Genomic DNA, 18,929 nt, shown 5'->3' with positions numbered 1-18,929 from the left:
GTGTGTGTCTGTGTGTGTGTGTCTGTGTGTGTGTTAAATGTGTGGTTGTGTGTGTTAAGTGTGTGTCCGTGTTAAGTGTGTGTGTGTCTGTGTGTGTGTTTGTGTGTGTGTTAAGTGTCTGTGTGTTAAGTGTCTGTGTGTGTATGTGTGTGTGTATGTATGTCTGTGTGTGTCTGTGTGTATGTATGTCCATGTGTGTCTGTGTGTGTGTGTATGTCTGTGTGTGTGTGTCTGTGTGTGTTCGTGTGTGTCTGTCTGTGTGTGTTAAGTGTCTGTGTGTGTGTGCATGTATGTGTGTGTCTGTGTGTGTGTATCTGTGTGTGCTACGTGTCTGTGTGTGTGTGTGTGTGTGTGTGTGTGTGTGTGTGTGTACATACATGTGTGTGTGTATACAGACATACAGCTGATTACCGATGCCGTGGGAAATGATTAAGCAGCATCGTCCTGCCTATGTCCATCGTGTTGGAGCCTTCGTTGATGATCAAACAATCACTGGGCAGAATCTTCTGTATCTGGATGAAAAGAAACAAAACATAAACTGTTAAGTGCTACTATCAGTATAAGTACAGGAAGCTATGCAAGTTTTAGAGATCAGTACACAATTTTAAAACATTAAACAGTAGTTGCTAATCAATTTTCAATTGACTAGACATGTCGGTAATGAAGATTTTGAAAACTAAATGCTGCCTGAAGTAAACTGTGCATGCATAACAATGTGATTCTAGGCATAAATTCTTGGCTCAGTAGGTCCATTATTGTGCTAAAACATTTTGTATATTTTAAATATGTGAGCAAAAATGATTATAATCTATTATTTGTTTTTAAAAACAATCTCCCTTGGATGATTTCAATGATTTCAAATACATGACTGCTAAGTAGTCACTTAAACCACTATGGCATATCCATTTCTTGTTTCTGTCAGGGTATTTTTAAAGCAAAACAGAAACAATTTTTAAAGTTTGGTTTTTGTTTATCGACATTACTAGAGCTCACTGATTTATTAATCATTGGCTATTGGATGTCAAACACTTGGTCATTTTGAATGGCTGGAATGAGAAATAACCCAACAGGCCCACCGACGGGGATCAATCCTAGACTGACCGTGCATCAAACGAGCGTTTTCCCACTGGGCTACGACCCGCCCTAAACAGAAAAGAAAGATATAACACATGTACAATTTGTGAATATTAAACAGGAACTTTGTGATAGTCTCATATTACAGAAGATTTCAATCTATCATCATCTGTGTGAAGATCTTACCTCGGATAAAGCTGCATAGTAGTTAAGAGGGACGCTAGTATCATCACACATGGACTGGAAATGTAGGGAATAAATAAAACACATTAAGTACAATAGAAACACAACTAATAACGCATCCAAGCCCAACACCTAATACAAGATAGCATGGATAAGTGGAGCACTTTCACAGGACAGCATATACCATGGTGTTTGAGGTAACAACCACGGAGCACTGGTTCAGAAGGTCGAAACAAAATATCACAGCCCAGGTAAGTGCTCTACCGTAGTCACACAAACAAAATATCACACCCCAGGTAAGTGCTCTACTGTAGTCACACAAACAAAATATCACAGCCCAGGTAAGTGCTCTACCGTAGTCACACAAACAAAATATCACAGCCCAGGTAAGTGCTCTACCGTAGTCACACAAACAAAATATCACAGCCCAGGTAAGTGCTCTACTGTAGTCACACAAACAAAATATCACAGCCCAGGTAAGTGCTCTACTGTAGTCATACAAACAAAATATGTAGTCTGTAAGTGCTCTACTGTAGTCATACAAACAAAATATCACAGCCCAGGTAAGTGCTCTACTGTAGTCACACAAACAAAATATCACAGCCCAGGTAAGTGCTCTACTGTAGTCATACAAACAAAATATCACAGCCCAGGTGAGTGCTCTACTGTAGTCATACAAACAAAATATCACAGCCCAGGTAAGTGCTCTACTGTAGTCAGTGCTCTACAAACAAAATATCACACCCCAGGTAAGTGCTCTACCGTAGTCACACAAACAAAATATCACAGCCCAGGTAAGTGCTCTACTGTAGTCATACAAACAAAATATCACACCCCAGGTAAGAGCTCTACCGTAGTCACACAAACAAAATATCACAGCCCAGGTAAGTGCTCTACTGTAGTCATACAAACAAAATATCACAGCCCAGGTAAGTGCTCTACTGTAGTCACACAAACAAAATATCACACCCCAGGTAAGAGCTCTACCGTAGTCACACAAACAAAATATCACAGCCCAGGTAAGTGCTCTACTGTAGTCATACAAACAAAATATCACACCCCAGGTACGTGCTCTAGCGTAGTCATACAAACAAAATATCACACCCCAGGTAAGTGCTCTAGCGTAGTCATACAAACAAAATATCACACCCCAGGTAAGTGCTCTAGCGTAGTCATACAAACAAAATATCACACCCCAGGTAAGTGCTCTACTGTAGTCATACAAACAAAATATCACACCCCAGGTAAGTGCTCTACCGTAGTCATACAAACAAAATATCACAGCCCAGGTAAGTGCTCTACTGTAGTCATACAAACAAAATATCACAGCCCAGGTAAGTGCTCTAGCGTAGTCATACAAACAAAATATCACACCCCAGGTAAGTGCTCTACTGTAGTCATACAAACAAAATATCACAGCCCAGGTACGTGCTCTAGCGTAGTCATACAAACAAAATATCACAGCCCAGGTAAGTGCTCTACTGTAGTCATACAAACAAAATATCACACCCCAGGTAAGTGCTCTAGCGTAGTCATACAAACAAAATATCACACCCCAGGTAAGTGCTCTAGCGTAGTCACACAAACAAAATATCACACCCCAGGTACGTGATCTACTGTAGTCACACAAACAAAATATCACACCCCAGGTAAGTGCTCTACTGTAGTCACACAAACAAAATATCACACCCCAGGTAAGTGCTCTAGCGTAGTCACACAAACAAAATATCACACCCCAGGTACGTGATCTACTGTAGTCACACAAACAAAATATCACACCCCAGGTACGTGATCTACTGTAGTCACACACACACACACACAAAAAAAATCTAATTTAAAGAAAGAAAGAAAGGTTTCATTTGTTGATACACTTAAAATATTTGTAAGTTTTGTGGCAGTGGACATATGATTAAGATCCATACAGATGAGAGAGGAAACCTACTGTCACCACATGGGCTGGTCTTTTCAAGTAGTTGCAAGGGATCTTTTATATACAGCATCCCACAGACAGAATAATGTATACATACGAGAGCCGTTGTTACACCAGTTGTGGAGCACGGGCTAGAATGTGAGAAATAGTCCTATGGGTCCACTGACAGTGATTGATCCTAGACAGACTGCACATCAAATGAGTCCTTTACCACTGGGCTATGTCCCACCCACAACAATTACATGCACACTAGTAAACACCTGCGTTTATCATCAGAGCCCTTTATCACTGGGCTATGTCCCACCCACAACAATTACATGCACATTAGTAAACACCTGCGTTTATCATCAGAGCCCTTTACCACTGGGCTATGTCCCACCCACAACAATTACATGCACATTAGTAAACACCTGCATTTATCATCAGAGCCCTTTACCACTGGGCTATGTCCCACCCACAACAATTACATGCACATTAGTAAACACCTGCATTTATCATCAGAGTCCTTTACCACTGGGCTATGTCCCACCCACAACAATTACATGCACATTAGTAAACACCTGCATTTATCATCAGAGTCCTTTCCCACTGGGCTATGTCCCACCCACAACAATTACATGCACATGAGTAAACACCTGCATTTATCATCAGAGCCCTTTACCACTGGGCTATGTCCCACCCATGTCCCACCTACAACAACAATTACATGCACACTAGTAAACACCTGCGTTTATCATCAGAGTCCTTTACCACTGGGCTATGTCCCACCTACAACAATTACATGCACATTAGTAAACACCTGCGTTTATCATCAGAGTCCTTTACCACTGGGCTATGTCCCACCCACATCAATTACATGCACACATTAGTAAACACCTGCGTTTATCATCAGTTATGAAGTATACATGGCTGTTTAGGAAAGTTACATGTGACTATGGCATAAATACCTTTTGTAAATTCAGCCCCAAAATTATTATTATGTATTAAGTTGTTTCACAGTTATTAGATTGTGACTCCAGTCAATTGTAATTAAAACACACATTTCACTGGTTTTAACAATGACAACAGACCTTGACCGATGCCTGATTAGAATCAATCTTTGTCCTCAATAGTTTCCACCAGGATGAATTTGAACAGGACTGAAGATGTTTCGGTCGACTTTGAACTTCTGTAACCAACTGAAAAGGATATAAATTAAATTTAATGGCCTTGGTTATTAGGCAGTCTAAAATAGTTTTGGGTATCAGTATTACACATAACAAATCCAGTGCAGATTTGGTTGTTCAAAAAGTAAACCCTCAAGGCATGCTATTATCAAATCTTTGGGAAATATAAAATATATATTCCTATAAAGAACATTAAAATTAATTTTTAAAATCAGCCTCAAAAAGCACGACTTTCATAACAGTTACTTCAACCACTAAGTTAGAAAAAACACACAAAAACCCCCATATCTAAATGTTGATCTTCAAACCTCACTTTAAGAAAAGCTACTAAAAAACAATCGGCTATTTTTCCAAGTCTGCATTTTGTAATTTTTTAAAATTATTGACACCACTAGAGCACATTTATTTACATCGGATGTCACAAGTTTGATAATTCTAACATATAGTTTTAGAGGAAACCTGCTACATTTTCCCATCTGCAGCAAGGGATCTTACAGATGACAGGACAGCTCATATCATAGCCTTTGACAGACCAGACACAGGGAGGGCACTGGTTGGGATGAAAACCCCCAGTCAAGAGAATGGGTCCACTGAGAGAATCCAATCCTATGACCTAATGACTTCATACTAAGTCTGTACACACACACCCCCCCCACACACACACACAAAGACCCCCTGACCCAAATGTTGACTTCTTTTAAGATAAAGTGTTTTTGAATCCATTAAAGCACTGTGATGCTAAAGGTTACAATCTCTTACTATTTATATATTTACAATAATTTTATTTTGCATTCCTTTTAGATCCTGGCTGAGTAAGTATTTTAACTGACTTTTCTAAATCTAGTTTTACCTGCCCTATAACACATCTGAGATCGCCAACAAGTCCGACAGCTGGTTTTACATTGTTACCTATCTCCTCTGGGCAGATGTCAATCTGAAACATACAGCGAAGGAAAGGAAGGTCTGGTTATCCACATCCCAGCAAAATAACCCAGCTATGATATGTCATTAAAATATAAATATTTAAATTAATTAATATGAATATTTAATACATTGTGAAACTACTTAAACTGTTTAATATTAAATGTATTATACTCATTAAGCACCTATATCCTGCATAATTAATTATAAATATTTAATATGTTGTAAAAAAAAAATTACTCAATGTAGTCTCATTAAATATTTGTATCATGTATAATTAATTCGGAATATTTAATACATAGTCCAAAAATTTCAATAGTTGATTTAATGTAGACGTACGTATCAAGCACCTATATATCATGCATGATATGTCATTAAAATATAAATATTTAAATTAATTAATATGAATATTTAATACATTATGAACATATTTTTACAATTTAATTTAATATGTAATGTGTACTCTTTAAGCACCTGTATAATATATATATATATATTTTTAAAATATTTATTTTCCCCCGTCCATTCTGACCATGTCAAGGTTGGCACCTGTATAAATCTGACGCCTTTGCTGAATCTCGGTGGCCGTCCAAAGTGAAGTATCCAGTTGAGGCGAGCTCCAAGTAAAAGCACAACATCTGCTTCTGCAAGGGCTCTGAAAATCACCAATCACTGCTGAACCGAAATTTGTTTTGTTTAACGACACCACTAGAGCACATTGATTTATTAATCATCGGCTACTGGATGTCAAACATTTGGTAATTTTGACATTTAGTCTTAGAGAGGAAACCTGCTACATGTTTCCATTAGTAGCAAGGGATCTTTTATATGCACCATCCCACAGACAGGATAGCACATACCACAGCCTTTGATATACCAGTCATGTTGCACTGGCCCACTGCTGAACAACTCACTCAACTAAAATACTTACACTAAACTATTGCCCATCCTAACCAGTGCCCACCCTAGGACTGGTATCTCAAATATTGTTGTATGTGCTGTCCTGTCTGTGGAAATGTGCAAATAAAAGAAGCCTTGCTGTTAATGGAAATATGTAGATGGTTTCCTCTAAGACTATGTATCTAAAATGACCAAATGTTTGACAAATAAATGATGCCTTTGACGTCTAATAGCCAATGATTGATCATTCAATGTTCTCCAGTGGTGTTGTTAAGCAATCTTTTATATTAAACTTAAATAAAATGTTAAATTGGAAGTATAATAAGAGTACCAGTGATTAACTGAAACCCGCTGTCACCACTTCATGGGCTACTCTTTTCGATTAGCAGCAAGGGATCTTTTATATGCACCATCCCACAGACAGGGTAGTACATACCACAGCTTTTGATATACCAGTCGTGGTGCACTGGCTGGAATGAGAAATAGCCCAATGGGTCCACTGACGGGGATCAATCCCAAACCGACCGTGCATTGAGCGAGTGCTTTACCATTGGGCTACGTCTCGTCCACAACTTGTCAAAGACAAGAGTATAAAAATCATTATGTTCAGTCTTGATTCTAAATTCATGTAGTTTTGTTGGCACAAACCAGTCTTTGATATGTAACTGGAACAGGAAATAAACAGTAATTAAAACCCAGTCCCAGAATTCACCTGGTTCTGGCGGGCGAGACACAGAACTGGTGACTGTCTGGGATCACACCTTTACCCATCGGGGTTGGCAGGAACGGCAATCGGCACAGGGACACTAACTGGTTGGTTACTTCTTCAGCTCTGGCATAGGCAGCCCCTAAATCAGAAAGATATTTATCATAAATGTGTTCAATTTGAAAACTAGAGCTCACTGAGTTATTAATCATCGGCTATTGGATGTCTAACATTTGGTAAGGAAGGAAGGAAGTGTTTTATTTAACAACGCACTCAACGCATCTTATCTACGGTTATATGGCATCGGATATATGGTTAAGGACCACACATATATTGAGAGAGGAAACCCACTGTGGCCACTTCATGTGCTACTCTTTTCAATTAGCAGCAAGGGGTCTTTTATATGTACCATCCCACAGACAGGATAGTACATACCACAGCCTTTGTTACATCAGTTGTGAAGCACTGGCTGCAATGAGAAATAGCCCAATGGGCCCACCGACGGGAATCGATCCTAGATCGATCGCGCATCAGACGAGCGCTGTACCACTGAGCTACATCGCGCCCAACATTGAGTAAATCTAACACGTAGTCTTCAGAGGAAACCTGCTATATTTTTCTATTAGCAGCAAAAGGTCTTTTAAATGCACTTTCCCACAGACAAGACAGCACATATCTGTCATTGGGCACTGGATGAAAAGGGGGAAAAAACTACAATCAGAGAATAACAGGTGTAGAGGAATAATAAAACTGCCTGTCAGTCCCATGTAGTGTCATCAATACCTACAGTGTGAGGGGAAAAGAAAGGAATATATATATATTGTTTTATATATACATGTTCATATAAACTGTAACATAATAAAAGGTGATAATATTATATTCCAATTACAGTGTATCAGGGTGGTGTTATTTGTATATTTTTATCTTGAACCATGAACGCAAAACAGTATAAACATAAACGTGAAAAACCCCCATCAAATTGCATACAGGCATGGATAAATGTTGTCAAAACATCACCTTTTATAGATGCAATTTTTCGTTTTCATCAAACATAGAAAGTTTTAAAGAAACTATATGATCATTTTGTTCAATATACTATGATTCCCTATGCAAATATCAAAGATTATTAGACAATTCTAAAATGTTAAATGGGCATTTTTCATTTGATTACCGGTAGTTAAAGTTTGCTTTGTTTAATGACACCACTAGACCGCAATGATTTATTAATCATCGGCTATTGGATTTCAAACATATGGTAATTCTGACATATTATATAGTCTTAGAGAGGAAACCCGCTACATTTTCCATTAGTAGCAAGGGATCTGTTATATGCACCATCCCACAGATAGGATAGCATATACCACAGCCTTTCATATACCATTCGTGGTGGTGTGGCTGGAATGAGAAATAGCCCAATGGGCCCACTGCCAGGGATCGATCCTCGACCGACCGCACATCAAGCAAGCACTTTACCACTGGGGTATGTCCCACCCTTTCATTTGATTAGCTACTGTTGCTAATAAATACATTTGAAAACAAAATGTCCTCTATACCAGGTGTTCCATCAATAAGTCTCTAAATATGATATACTGACAGAAAGAAATAAGGGAACACATTGAATTGTAGACCAAATTTAATTCATTATAAAGTTGTAATGTGGGATTGAATGTTTGTTGTGTTGAATGTGTTGCCTATATGTTCCCAGTCAACTTCGGAAAATATTAATTGATTTTTGATGCAGTCATTATTTCTTATTGCTATCTGTGTGATCCTTTATTTCTTTCCATCAGTATATTTTACCTTTTCCTATTACAACTAATGGTCTCTGTGCCGACAACAGAATATCAACAGCTTCCTTCACATCCTTGGGGTCAGCTAGAATTCTAGGCGGAGGTGGGCAGTATGGAACATCTCTTTAGAAATACAGGTATTCAAATTGATACTATTACATGCTGTGACGTTAGGACGCAAATTATGTTAAGTATTTTAACGTATATGGCTAATTTATTTACATACTTTCTATTACATTTGTGACGTGCTGGTGGCAATGTAAAAATAATAATCTAATGTTGCAATGGGGGTGTTACTTGTAATGTCCTCGCATTGCTCAACATCAGACACCAACATAGGACAAAAATATGGACTGAAACTTTGGTGTGTAATGATTTACTTAAAATAAATTTAAAAAATAAATTTTTTTTTTTTTTTTTACCTTTATTTTTACTGTTGCATGTACGTATTACCAGTTTAAAATTCAGATTAGTTTTATATTAAAATTAAATACCCAAAAAGTTAAAAGTAAAATTATATTTTTATTTTACTGTTATTACCAGATTGAGACTCAAATTGGATTTCTATGGCATTTTTAAATGCATCAATTAGAATTAAGATCGGTCAAAGTACATAAAATGTCTATTTCATCATGAAATGTATCCAATGGAAAATAATGTTATATTTTAGATATATCAGAATACCTGATTGAACTGACGGGTACTGTTCCTGTTACCATCTCAGCACTAAGGTCTATGTAACATGCACCAGGACGTCCATATATGCTTTGTCGAACTGCCTGAAATAAATCAATAAATTTATATATATATATATATATATATATATATATATACACACATACATACATACATACATATATATATATACATACATACATATATATATATACATATACACGTATATATATATATACATATACATATACACGTATACATATATACGTATATATATATATATATATATATATATATATATATATATATATATATATATATACACATATATATATACACATATATATATATATATATATATATATATATATACATACATATATTTAACATATATCTTACATTTTCAGTGCAATCAAAGTATGTGATATTTTTCAGAATTTTTTGACAACTTTGCAAATTAGATGTAAATTAGTCGAGGTCTCGGCACTAAGTTTATTGACATTTAAGCAAACGTACTTGGGTGACACTCCATGATTGACGTATGCATTCATAGTCATGAAATAAAAACATTTCAATGGCAATTTGACACAGAAAACAAAAAACATCATTCAAGTTTGACGTCATTTCCATTCAAAAATACACCGCGCCACATATTCTTACGTCATTTGAATATCTAGTAATGTCGGACTAGAATTAAAGTTGCATGTACAGTTTTCAAAAACATGTTGTATTAAGCTTGAGCTTATATGATAAAGAGATTATTACCCTCGTGTATTTCGGTATCGTCAATATCATATACTAGGAATAAAAATAATCAATTATTAGGAATAAAAATAATCAATTTTTATTCCTAATATATGATATTGACGATACCAAAATACACGAGGGTAATAACCTACCTACCTACCTCTCTCTCTCTGTCTCTCTCTCTCTCTATATATATATATATTCTACATACATACATGTATATATATATATGTATGTAGAAAAGAAAGGACTATTTATGTAACAACACCTTAGTACATTCTAAACAATGGCTATTTGTGATCTAATTCATGTTATTCTGATACCTGTTCTAGAGAATGAGGCAAACCTCCCTGCCACCACATAGAATACCCCTACAGAAAAAACAAGAAGATATATTTGATTTAAAAAAGAAAAAAACGAGAAGATATATTTTATCATTATTTTACCACTGACAGGACAACACACACCATAGCTCTTCGGTGTACCAGTTGTGGGACACTAGTTGGGTTGGGGAATACAAACCCCTGAGTCCACTGAAGGCAATAGAAACTATAACCCATCAGTCCCATAGATAAAAACTGCTCCATTCATCCCAGATAGAAATTAACCACCTTCATCTTGTACTACTACTCTACTGTTTGATTTCCTTCTAATAGGATCTATTGCCAGTACTACATATCTAATCACAATCAAGAATTACTGGAAGTGGTAAAGCGCTCGCTTGATGGGCGGTCGATTTGGGAACGATCCTCGTTGGGGGGCCCATTAGGCTATTTCTCATTCCAGCCAGTGCACCACTGATATATCAAAGGCTGTGGTCTGTGCTTTTTATTTTGTGCAGTGATTGCATGTATTTATACACTCCTTGTACTCAAGCAGATGTTGTTTTTTTGTAGTAGAATATAAAAAAAGTGTAATTTACTAGTTTAATTTTTTTTTTATTAAACTCTAACCTTTTCAATGAAGAATGGAATTTGTTCTATGCTGCTTGGTCTTGCAGAAAACTTGCTGTATTTTTGTGCAAATGAAACCTGAAATAAGAATAACCAAATAACCAAAAGAAGTTTGTTTAAAGTACAAATGTGATAACACCCTCAAATTTTATCAGCTATTCAATTCTACAAAGTTAACAACCACAAAGAAATTAAGTATGTTCCTCAATGCTATCAACACCGTTTTTAAAAACATGTATAGGTTATAATTATATCCAGTGTATTATTATGTTATATGTATCACATCTAGAATACACTGCTGTCTTTAAAATTATTCTTATATGATAATTATACCCATTTATGTATTATTACTATTATTATATACCATATAGAGAATACTACATGACTTTCAGTTTAGTACCATTTTTATGAACAAGTACATCAGAAAATGTTATCTAGCGAGTGAAATGTGACGTACGATTTTGTTATTAAACACCGATATCTCTCACAGGTATGTAATAAAATTAATTATTATATAACATAATTTGTTAATACATGTAGTACACTGCAGCTGTCAATATCAATGTCTGTAAACCACCTCAATGTATCACCGTTTGGTGATAAAGTTCTGTTCTGTTGTATACTGAAAAATCCTTTCAATAAAACTGTTGTTGTTGTTTATATTTATTTTCATGCTGACATCCAATTGAAGTTCAAGCACGCTATCCTGGGCACACACCTCAGCTATCTGGGCTGTCTGTCCAGGACAGTGGTTAGAGGTTAGTTGTTACCAAGATTTCCCGTATTTACCTTGGAGAAGATAAAGTTTTATCTGAAATTAGGACCAAGGCTTAAATTAAGAAGTTGAAAAAAAAAAACCCATTATATTATCGGTCCATAACAACCTTAGTCACAGGCAAAACTTGTTTCAATGTCAGAGGAGGGGGAAGTTATTAATTTGACTTCTAAGATGGGGCAATGCATTCTAGCCACCCCATTTTGTAGTCGAGGAAAAAGGAAAGAGGGGAGTGCTTCTGACACCTATCAATATAACTGTTTGTGTGATGGTATTTTAAATGTGCAATTTATGTTTAAATTAGCTAAGAATTCTTGGCGAAGCGAGTGCCAGCACATTAGGGCCTACAATTTTTTATATTATCATGTTATTTAATTAAGTAAATAGTATTTGAAATATCAATTAATTTGAAGGTGTTTTCTTTTTATTATTATTATGTTTATTATTATTATTTTATTTTTTTAATCACAGTTTAATGTAAAGATAACAAAATAATACATCTACAACTACGATATGCATCTTTAACTCTAGTACACTTAACATTAAGTTTGTTGTTACAAAGTTTCTCCTATTTACTATTTAATATTAAATACGATATAATTTTTCTAGATTCCGACTGTAAAATATTATATTTGAATTACAGTACAATTTTCCAGCCTGAAGTTCGATCGCTTAACCACTAAACGACTGAGGCCCGTCAAATAAAATGTACTAGTATATTCATTTCAATTCCACTAATTTTCGTGCTTATATCCAATTAAGGTTCAAGCATACTGTCCTGGACACACACCTCAGTTATCTGGGCTGTCTGTTCGGGACAGTGGGTTAGTTGGTTAGTGAGAGAGAAGAGGGTGTAGTGGCCTTACACCTACCCACTGAGCCCTTTAGAACTCTCTCTGGGTTGGAGCCGGTACCGGGCTGCAAACCCAGTACCTACCAGCCTGTAGTCCGATGGCTTAACCACTGCACCACCGAAGCCAGTGCACTAGTATGTATACAGTGAAGAAATGATATACTTGAGGATATTCTTGAAAGCCTCCCATTGACTCATGATCTCTGTCACATGACCCACCAATAACAATCAGAGGCCTGAAAAACAAGAAAGGAACACAACTAGGAATTAACATGTGGGAAAAGTGAATTATTTCCCCCTACCTTGCATACATAATTCAGTTTCCAAAAATATAGGGCCGAATTTACAAAGCCTGTTTAAGACTTACACGCGTGTAACTACGTACATTTACAATGCTTAAACACCTGTGTCTAAGATAAACAGGCTTCATAAATTCGGCCCATCATGTTTACTGTTAATACTTTCAAATTCCCCAAGGTTAACTTGATGAGCACAGAACCACTTGGTCCGTTTTAAACACCTCAACCTTTACGATCACTATTAATCAATAGAAATATTGGTGTTAATTAGTTTAAATATAATATTGGCTAACATTTGGAAAGGCTAACTCTGTAACTGTTCCACGACACATCAGCACATTTTGAACTATGGCTATTTGATGTCTAACATATAAGCTTTTTAAATACTTGGTCTAGAGTAAGACAGGAAACTGGCAGCCACGGCATTGTAGGCAGGGTTTTTGCCAGAGAAGACCGAGGGTAAAATTATGTACCCTAAAACCTAGGAAATTAACGGATATATATTTTTAAAATTATTTTTATAGATTATAACAGTAAGAGAATTTCTGTTTAAAATTTATCAACGCACATGAAATGCTGTGTCCAATTAAAAAAAATTCCCTACCACATTGTAGGCAGGATACTTGCCAGAGAAGACAATTAAATGGTAAACATTGTGTACCCTAAAATATTGGAAATTTAAATCTGTCAAAGTACATAAAAACAGTGTTCAATTTCAGAACATTTCCAACCCATAACTACCTAGTAGGGGCACTTACGGTCGGTTTAGTTTTTATTACGTACCCTCAAATTATTTTCTGGCAGAAAGCCTTGTAGGTTATTCCCACTGAACAACATCAATAGTAAGAGATATTTTATATGCACATTCCCAAAGACAGGAAAGCACCTACCATGGCCCATACTATGGCGCACCAATTTGAAGAGGAAAAAACACAAATGAGTGATAAATCCTTTGACCAACTGCAAGACTTATGCAATAATTCAGGTCTAGCTCTGGCATTCACCAAATTCGCCAATTTTTGAAAGCAGTTGGCGAATTTTAGTTTAATTTGGCAAAATAATTTCATGTAATAATTGACATTTTAAAGAAAACAACTGTTGATTTCTGCAATTTTTGAAGTTTAATAGACAATTTGGCAAATTGTTTGGCAAATTGTTTTGCTCACTCAGAGCTAGCCCTGCAATTCCACAGAGCTACAAGTTACATCCCACCCCATTTAATATTTTATGATTTCTTTTAAAATTATACTTTACATGATTATTATAAGAAAGTTATATGAAGCACACATAAAACCAGATACCAGCAGTTTTCCATGGCGTTGGCCATGCCAGCAAATGCATGAACCAGACCAGGACCGGACACCACCAGGCAGACGGCAGGGCTGAAAACAACACAAAATGAAGGAGTATTTGGGTTTTTTTTACCAGGTAATAAAATTTTAACACAGTTTAAACTATGGTTATTTTGACACTTGGTTGAGCAAGTAAGGAAAGACAGACAGGAAAAATGTTGCCATCCAAATAGGCTATTTCTATTAAATAGCAGCTCACTTCCCTTTTATATATATCATCAGAGCATGTATTATGGCATGGTATGGGGTTAGGTCAGGTCATAGGGTTTTACGTGCACATTCAGAACAAGCTGTTGTAGCACACGCCTGTCAATTTCAGACACATGGTATGGGTATTGAAGCTCTATCTTTATATAACATGCAGAACGTTTCTTGATGGAAGTATTTTTTATTGATGAAAATAAAGCAGTGTTTACAATTTGCCAGTTTATGGTAAGCACAAACAATTAACAATACATGTACCATGTAACTAAATGTACTATTTTCTTTAAGGCACTTTTTTTTTTTTACCATGTACATAAACATCCCTGTATCTCCAAAGCGACTATAGTCCTCCTACAAAAATATTTTTGTAAATAATATCAAATTGGTTTGCTGTAAGAAGAAAAGCTAAAGTGTTTTGAAAATAACAAAACCCCACCTATTTTTGTGTGTAATTAAGAAAACAATCGGCTTAGAAATAATAACTTGTAGTAAATTCCATAATACAATAAAAGGAGTTCTTTGTGGACCATAGATAGTTGGCCTCTTAAGACCAGTGACTGCTTATTAAACGTAACTGACTGATAAGGTTTAAATTCAGTTAATTTAAGGCATGTATTAAAACCAGCAATTAAATTCATCCACAACATGCAGCAGAATTACTCAAAATGTGTTTTTGAAACATAGAAATTCGATTGAGGACTTTACATTTTAAGAATACAAATATGACTGTAAGTTGACCCCATCTATCACTAAACAGAAAAGATAACAGTGGATGGTCATTCCCATCACCAAATAAAAACAATGACAATGGATGTCCTCTCCCATCACTAAACAGACAAGATAACAGTGGATGATCATTCCCATCACCAAATTTAAAAAATGACAGAGTATATTCAAACCCATCACTAAATGAAAACCATGACAATGGATGTCCTCTCCCATCACTAAACAGAAACTATATAACAGCAGTGTCCTTACCGTCCTGTGAGATACCCAATCGCAGATGCTCCATACGAAGCCTGAAACACATTACACATGTTACATAACCAGTACGAAACACTTCATAATCAAACAGGACAACATAGATAACAAGCATTCTGAAAGTACTGCTAAACCAATACATGTACATGTCCCCTACTGTACCCAACAAAATTTCATCTGAATATCTTCAGGCTTTATTACAAAAAAGTCCAGAAAACAAATTTCCATATCTCCAAGTTCAAGGGCAATAACTCTGTCAAAATGTTTAATCATCAGGAAAGTTGAAAAAAAAAAAAAAAAAAATTAGATTAATATACTGTTAATTTCTTTCTTGCATTTTTTCTCCATGTCAAAGTTTGAGAGAGAAATTACTTTGCACTATAATTTGGACCTCACATGAAGTATCTGTAAATACCTGGTATATGTAAAATTACAGGCTTTGTAAATTCGGCCCAAAATTTTAATTCAGTAAAATATTATAAATGAATAAATGTTTAATAACACCCCAGCACTAAAATACACATCAGCTATTGGGTGTCAGAGCAAAATCCGGGCAAAAAATTTGAATCTTTCAGACAACCAATATGTCGTTTGTGTGATTTTAGTGTTTACAAAAATGATTTTCTTTAGTAGTTCAGATACAAATAAAAATATTAATGGGCCATGGTAATCAAATGAGAATCTAATATGAATGATTTTCATAGCTTTTCTCCACCAAATTTCCTATCATAAATACAACCCCCCCCCCCCAAAAAAAAAAACCCCAACCCAACAACAAACAATTGTATGCTAGGACGAACTTAAAAGCTGCCATTTACATTTCAGCTCACTACCCCATCAGTTCTTTTACAGGGGAGTACTTGGCACCAAACAATCGTCTGATGAGACAATAATAGACAGGGATTTCCCAGAGCCCCCCCCCCGATCCACCTCTGCAGAACAATTGAGCTTAATGCTTTCGGGTCTAAACGGAAAGTACAAAAATTATGCGAATCCTATCCATACATTTCTTGTCATCCTAATGTTTCGTAGTACATGTAGTTAAATATAGATTTTTGTCTTCAATAAATTCATAGGTATCAAGTTATTTTTCTTCCATAATTTTAAATTATTAAGTCATCGGAAATTCTGAATGTTGTTATCCCTAAAGTGTTTTACATTTAAAATATATTTAAGATAAGATATATTGTTTAAAAAATAAACAAAAGTTGGATATGTGTTTTTTGTTGGAGGGAAAAACGGAACTCTAACTATGATTGAAACTCAGGACAGTCCCTTTAATTTCCGAACAGCATATGATTTTGTGCACCTAGCAAAATTATCAAAGGGAACGTACGTGCAACTATCATACTACGTTACTAAAACAATTTTGAGACTTCTACAGACGGTGCCAACTTTGTATCACTGCGGTGCAGAATTTGTATTGACTGTGATGCTGATTACAAATAGATACTTGTATCTTTCTCACACCTGCAATGTAGGCCTGTTCTCTTATTATTTTAGTCTAAAAACAGTGATAAAATTAGACAACACATCTTTTTAGATTTTCTGACGAATGATTACCGCTTTTGCACGAATGATCTATCGTTTATGTTGACATTGGTTTTGCATAACCGACAGATGAACAACAAAATGGTTCGTGTTAAATTTTATGCAATGAAAATATAGTAAAATATTAGTGATATGACAACAACTTCCTAAAATGGACCAGTGAGAACACTGTGAATAATTATACAGGATTAAATTCCTCTTTATTTTAAACCACATGGAAAATCTGAATGTAAAATCTTGAGATTATTTCAACTATTAAGTAAGTTGTATTCTGCAGTAGGAAATGATGTTACATGTATATGAGGAGGGGTGAGACAGCAACATAAAAACAAAACTTACAGCCTGCTCATTTCTCATGGCAATGAACTTGATGCCCTCGGTTTGGGCGGCCATTCCAACCTCTATGATTGGAACGCCAACAATACCAAACATATACTCTATTCCCTGAAACATAAAGCACACACTGTTAGCACATGTACTCTATTCCCTGAAACATAAAACATACACTGTTAGCATGTGTACTCTATTCCCTGAAACATAAAACATACACTGTTAGCACATGTACTCTATTCCCTGAAACATAAAACATACACTGTTAGCACGTGTACTCTATTCCCTGAAACATAAAACATACACTGTTAGCACGTGTACTCTATTCCCTGAAACATAAAACATACACTGTTAGCACATGTACTCTATTCCCTGAAACATAAAATATTCACTGTTAGCACGTGTACTCTATTCCCTGAAACATAAAACATACACTGTTAGCACGTGTACTCTATTCCCTGAAACATAAAACATACACTCAGGCCTTAGATCTCATTAAAAAAAAAAACCTCTATCTGAACTCACCAAGGTCCTTTTTTAGTGCAGACATGATAATAATTTAGCTTGTAAACAGTTGTACATATTAACAAATTGAAGAAAAGCATTTCACATTATTTTAATCTAATTACAGCTTCACATTCTATTGATTTTGAGGTGAAATGTTTTGAGGTTGGCATGTTTGTACTTAATTTGGGCGTGGCTATTTTGGGCACATTCTTTATCACCTCAGGTTTGGTGCAATCTAAAGCCCTGACACTGTTAGCACATGCACTATTCCCTAAAAAAATAAAACATACACTGTTACCACTTGGTGTTCAGCCTAATTCACTAAACTCTCGCAACTTTGCGATCTCACAGTGCAATGCTAAAAGACTTGCAAAGAGGATGCTTTGTTGTCTAGCAGAGCCTAAGAGAACTTTGTGAATTAGTCCCATTTGTATAACCTCAGCTAATGAGGGTTGGTTATCTACACAGAGGTTGTATTTTGGGGTAAAAGCCCAGTGTAAGACCTCCACACCTCATCTAAACTTTCTTGAGTGAAACAGGGTTACATCCGGTATATAGCAATAGCATTCCATCAGTTAGAAGTGCTTTCAATATAAAAGTTAATACTATTATATGAATATATTTTTACATGAACTCATGTAGCATACAGAACTTGATTGCTTCCACATGTACTACAACTAAAACATCATATAAACACTACAAAACTAATTTTGTTTGTCCAAGTGACATAGTTGTTGATTTTGTTTGTTTTATACTTATTTCTGTGCTTATATCCAAATAAGGTTCAAGCATGCTGTCCTGGGCACACACCTCAGCAGTCTGGGATGACAGAGGATCAGTGGTAAGTGAGATAGGCCTTAGAACAACTTTTACGTCTCCCATTAGAATTAAATGTGATTTGCCGTGCACGAGTTTTTTTTTCGGTACCGACGGAAATCGTCGGTGGACGTCCATGTTTAGTATGAACACAGCCTTACACCTATCCACTGAGTTGTTAAGCTTGTTTTGGGTGGGAGCTGGTACTGAGAGGTA

General features: G+C 35.8%; 1 protein-coding gene across 1 annotated transcript in view; it reads right to left on the bottom strand.

Annotated features, from left to right (window-relative positions):
* LOC121382197 (2-hydroxyacyl-CoA lyase 1-like) overlaps positions 1-18,929 on the bottom strand; it is a 29,686-nt gene that overhangs the window by 9,685 nt on the left and 1,072 nt on the right. Inside the window, exons 2-14 of the mRNA XM_041511720.1 lie at positions 17,400-17,504; positions 15,507-15,547; positions 14,274-14,354; positions 12,837-12,909; positions 11,046-11,123; positions 9,355-9,449; positions 8,681-8,793; positions 6,887-7,022; positions 5,824-5,929; positions 5,204-5,287; positions 4,258-4,365; positions 1,261-1,314; positions 412-512 (exon numbers count right to left, since the gene is read on the bottom strand). Of these exons, the coding sequence (XP_041367654.1) occupies positions 412-512; positions 1,261-1,314; positions 4,258-4,365; positions 5,204-5,287; positions 5,824-5,929; positions 6,887-7,022; positions 8,681-8,793; positions 9,355-9,449; positions 11,046-11,123; positions 12,837-12,909; positions 14,274-14,354; positions 15,507-15,547; positions 17,400-17,504 (1,175 nt within the window). The remainder of the gene's footprint in view (positions 1-411; positions 513-1,260; positions 1,315-4,257; positions 4,366-5,203; positions 5,288-5,823; positions 5,930-6,886; positions 7,023-8,680; positions 8,794-9,354; positions 9,450-11,045; positions 11,124-12,836; positions 12,910-14,273; positions 14,355-15,506; positions 15,548-17,399; positions 17,505-18,929) is intronic.

Source organism: Gigantopelta aegis, chromosome 9 (assembly GCF_016097555.1).
Source record: "Gigantopelta aegis isolate Gae_Host chromosome 9, Gae_host_genome, whole genome shotgun sequence".
Classification (NCBI taxonomy): Eukaryota; Metazoa; Mollusca; class Gastropoda; order Neomphalida; family Peltospiridae; genus Gigantopelta; species Gigantopelta aegis.
This window is presented reverse-complemented; position numbering and strand designations above follow the sequence as displayed.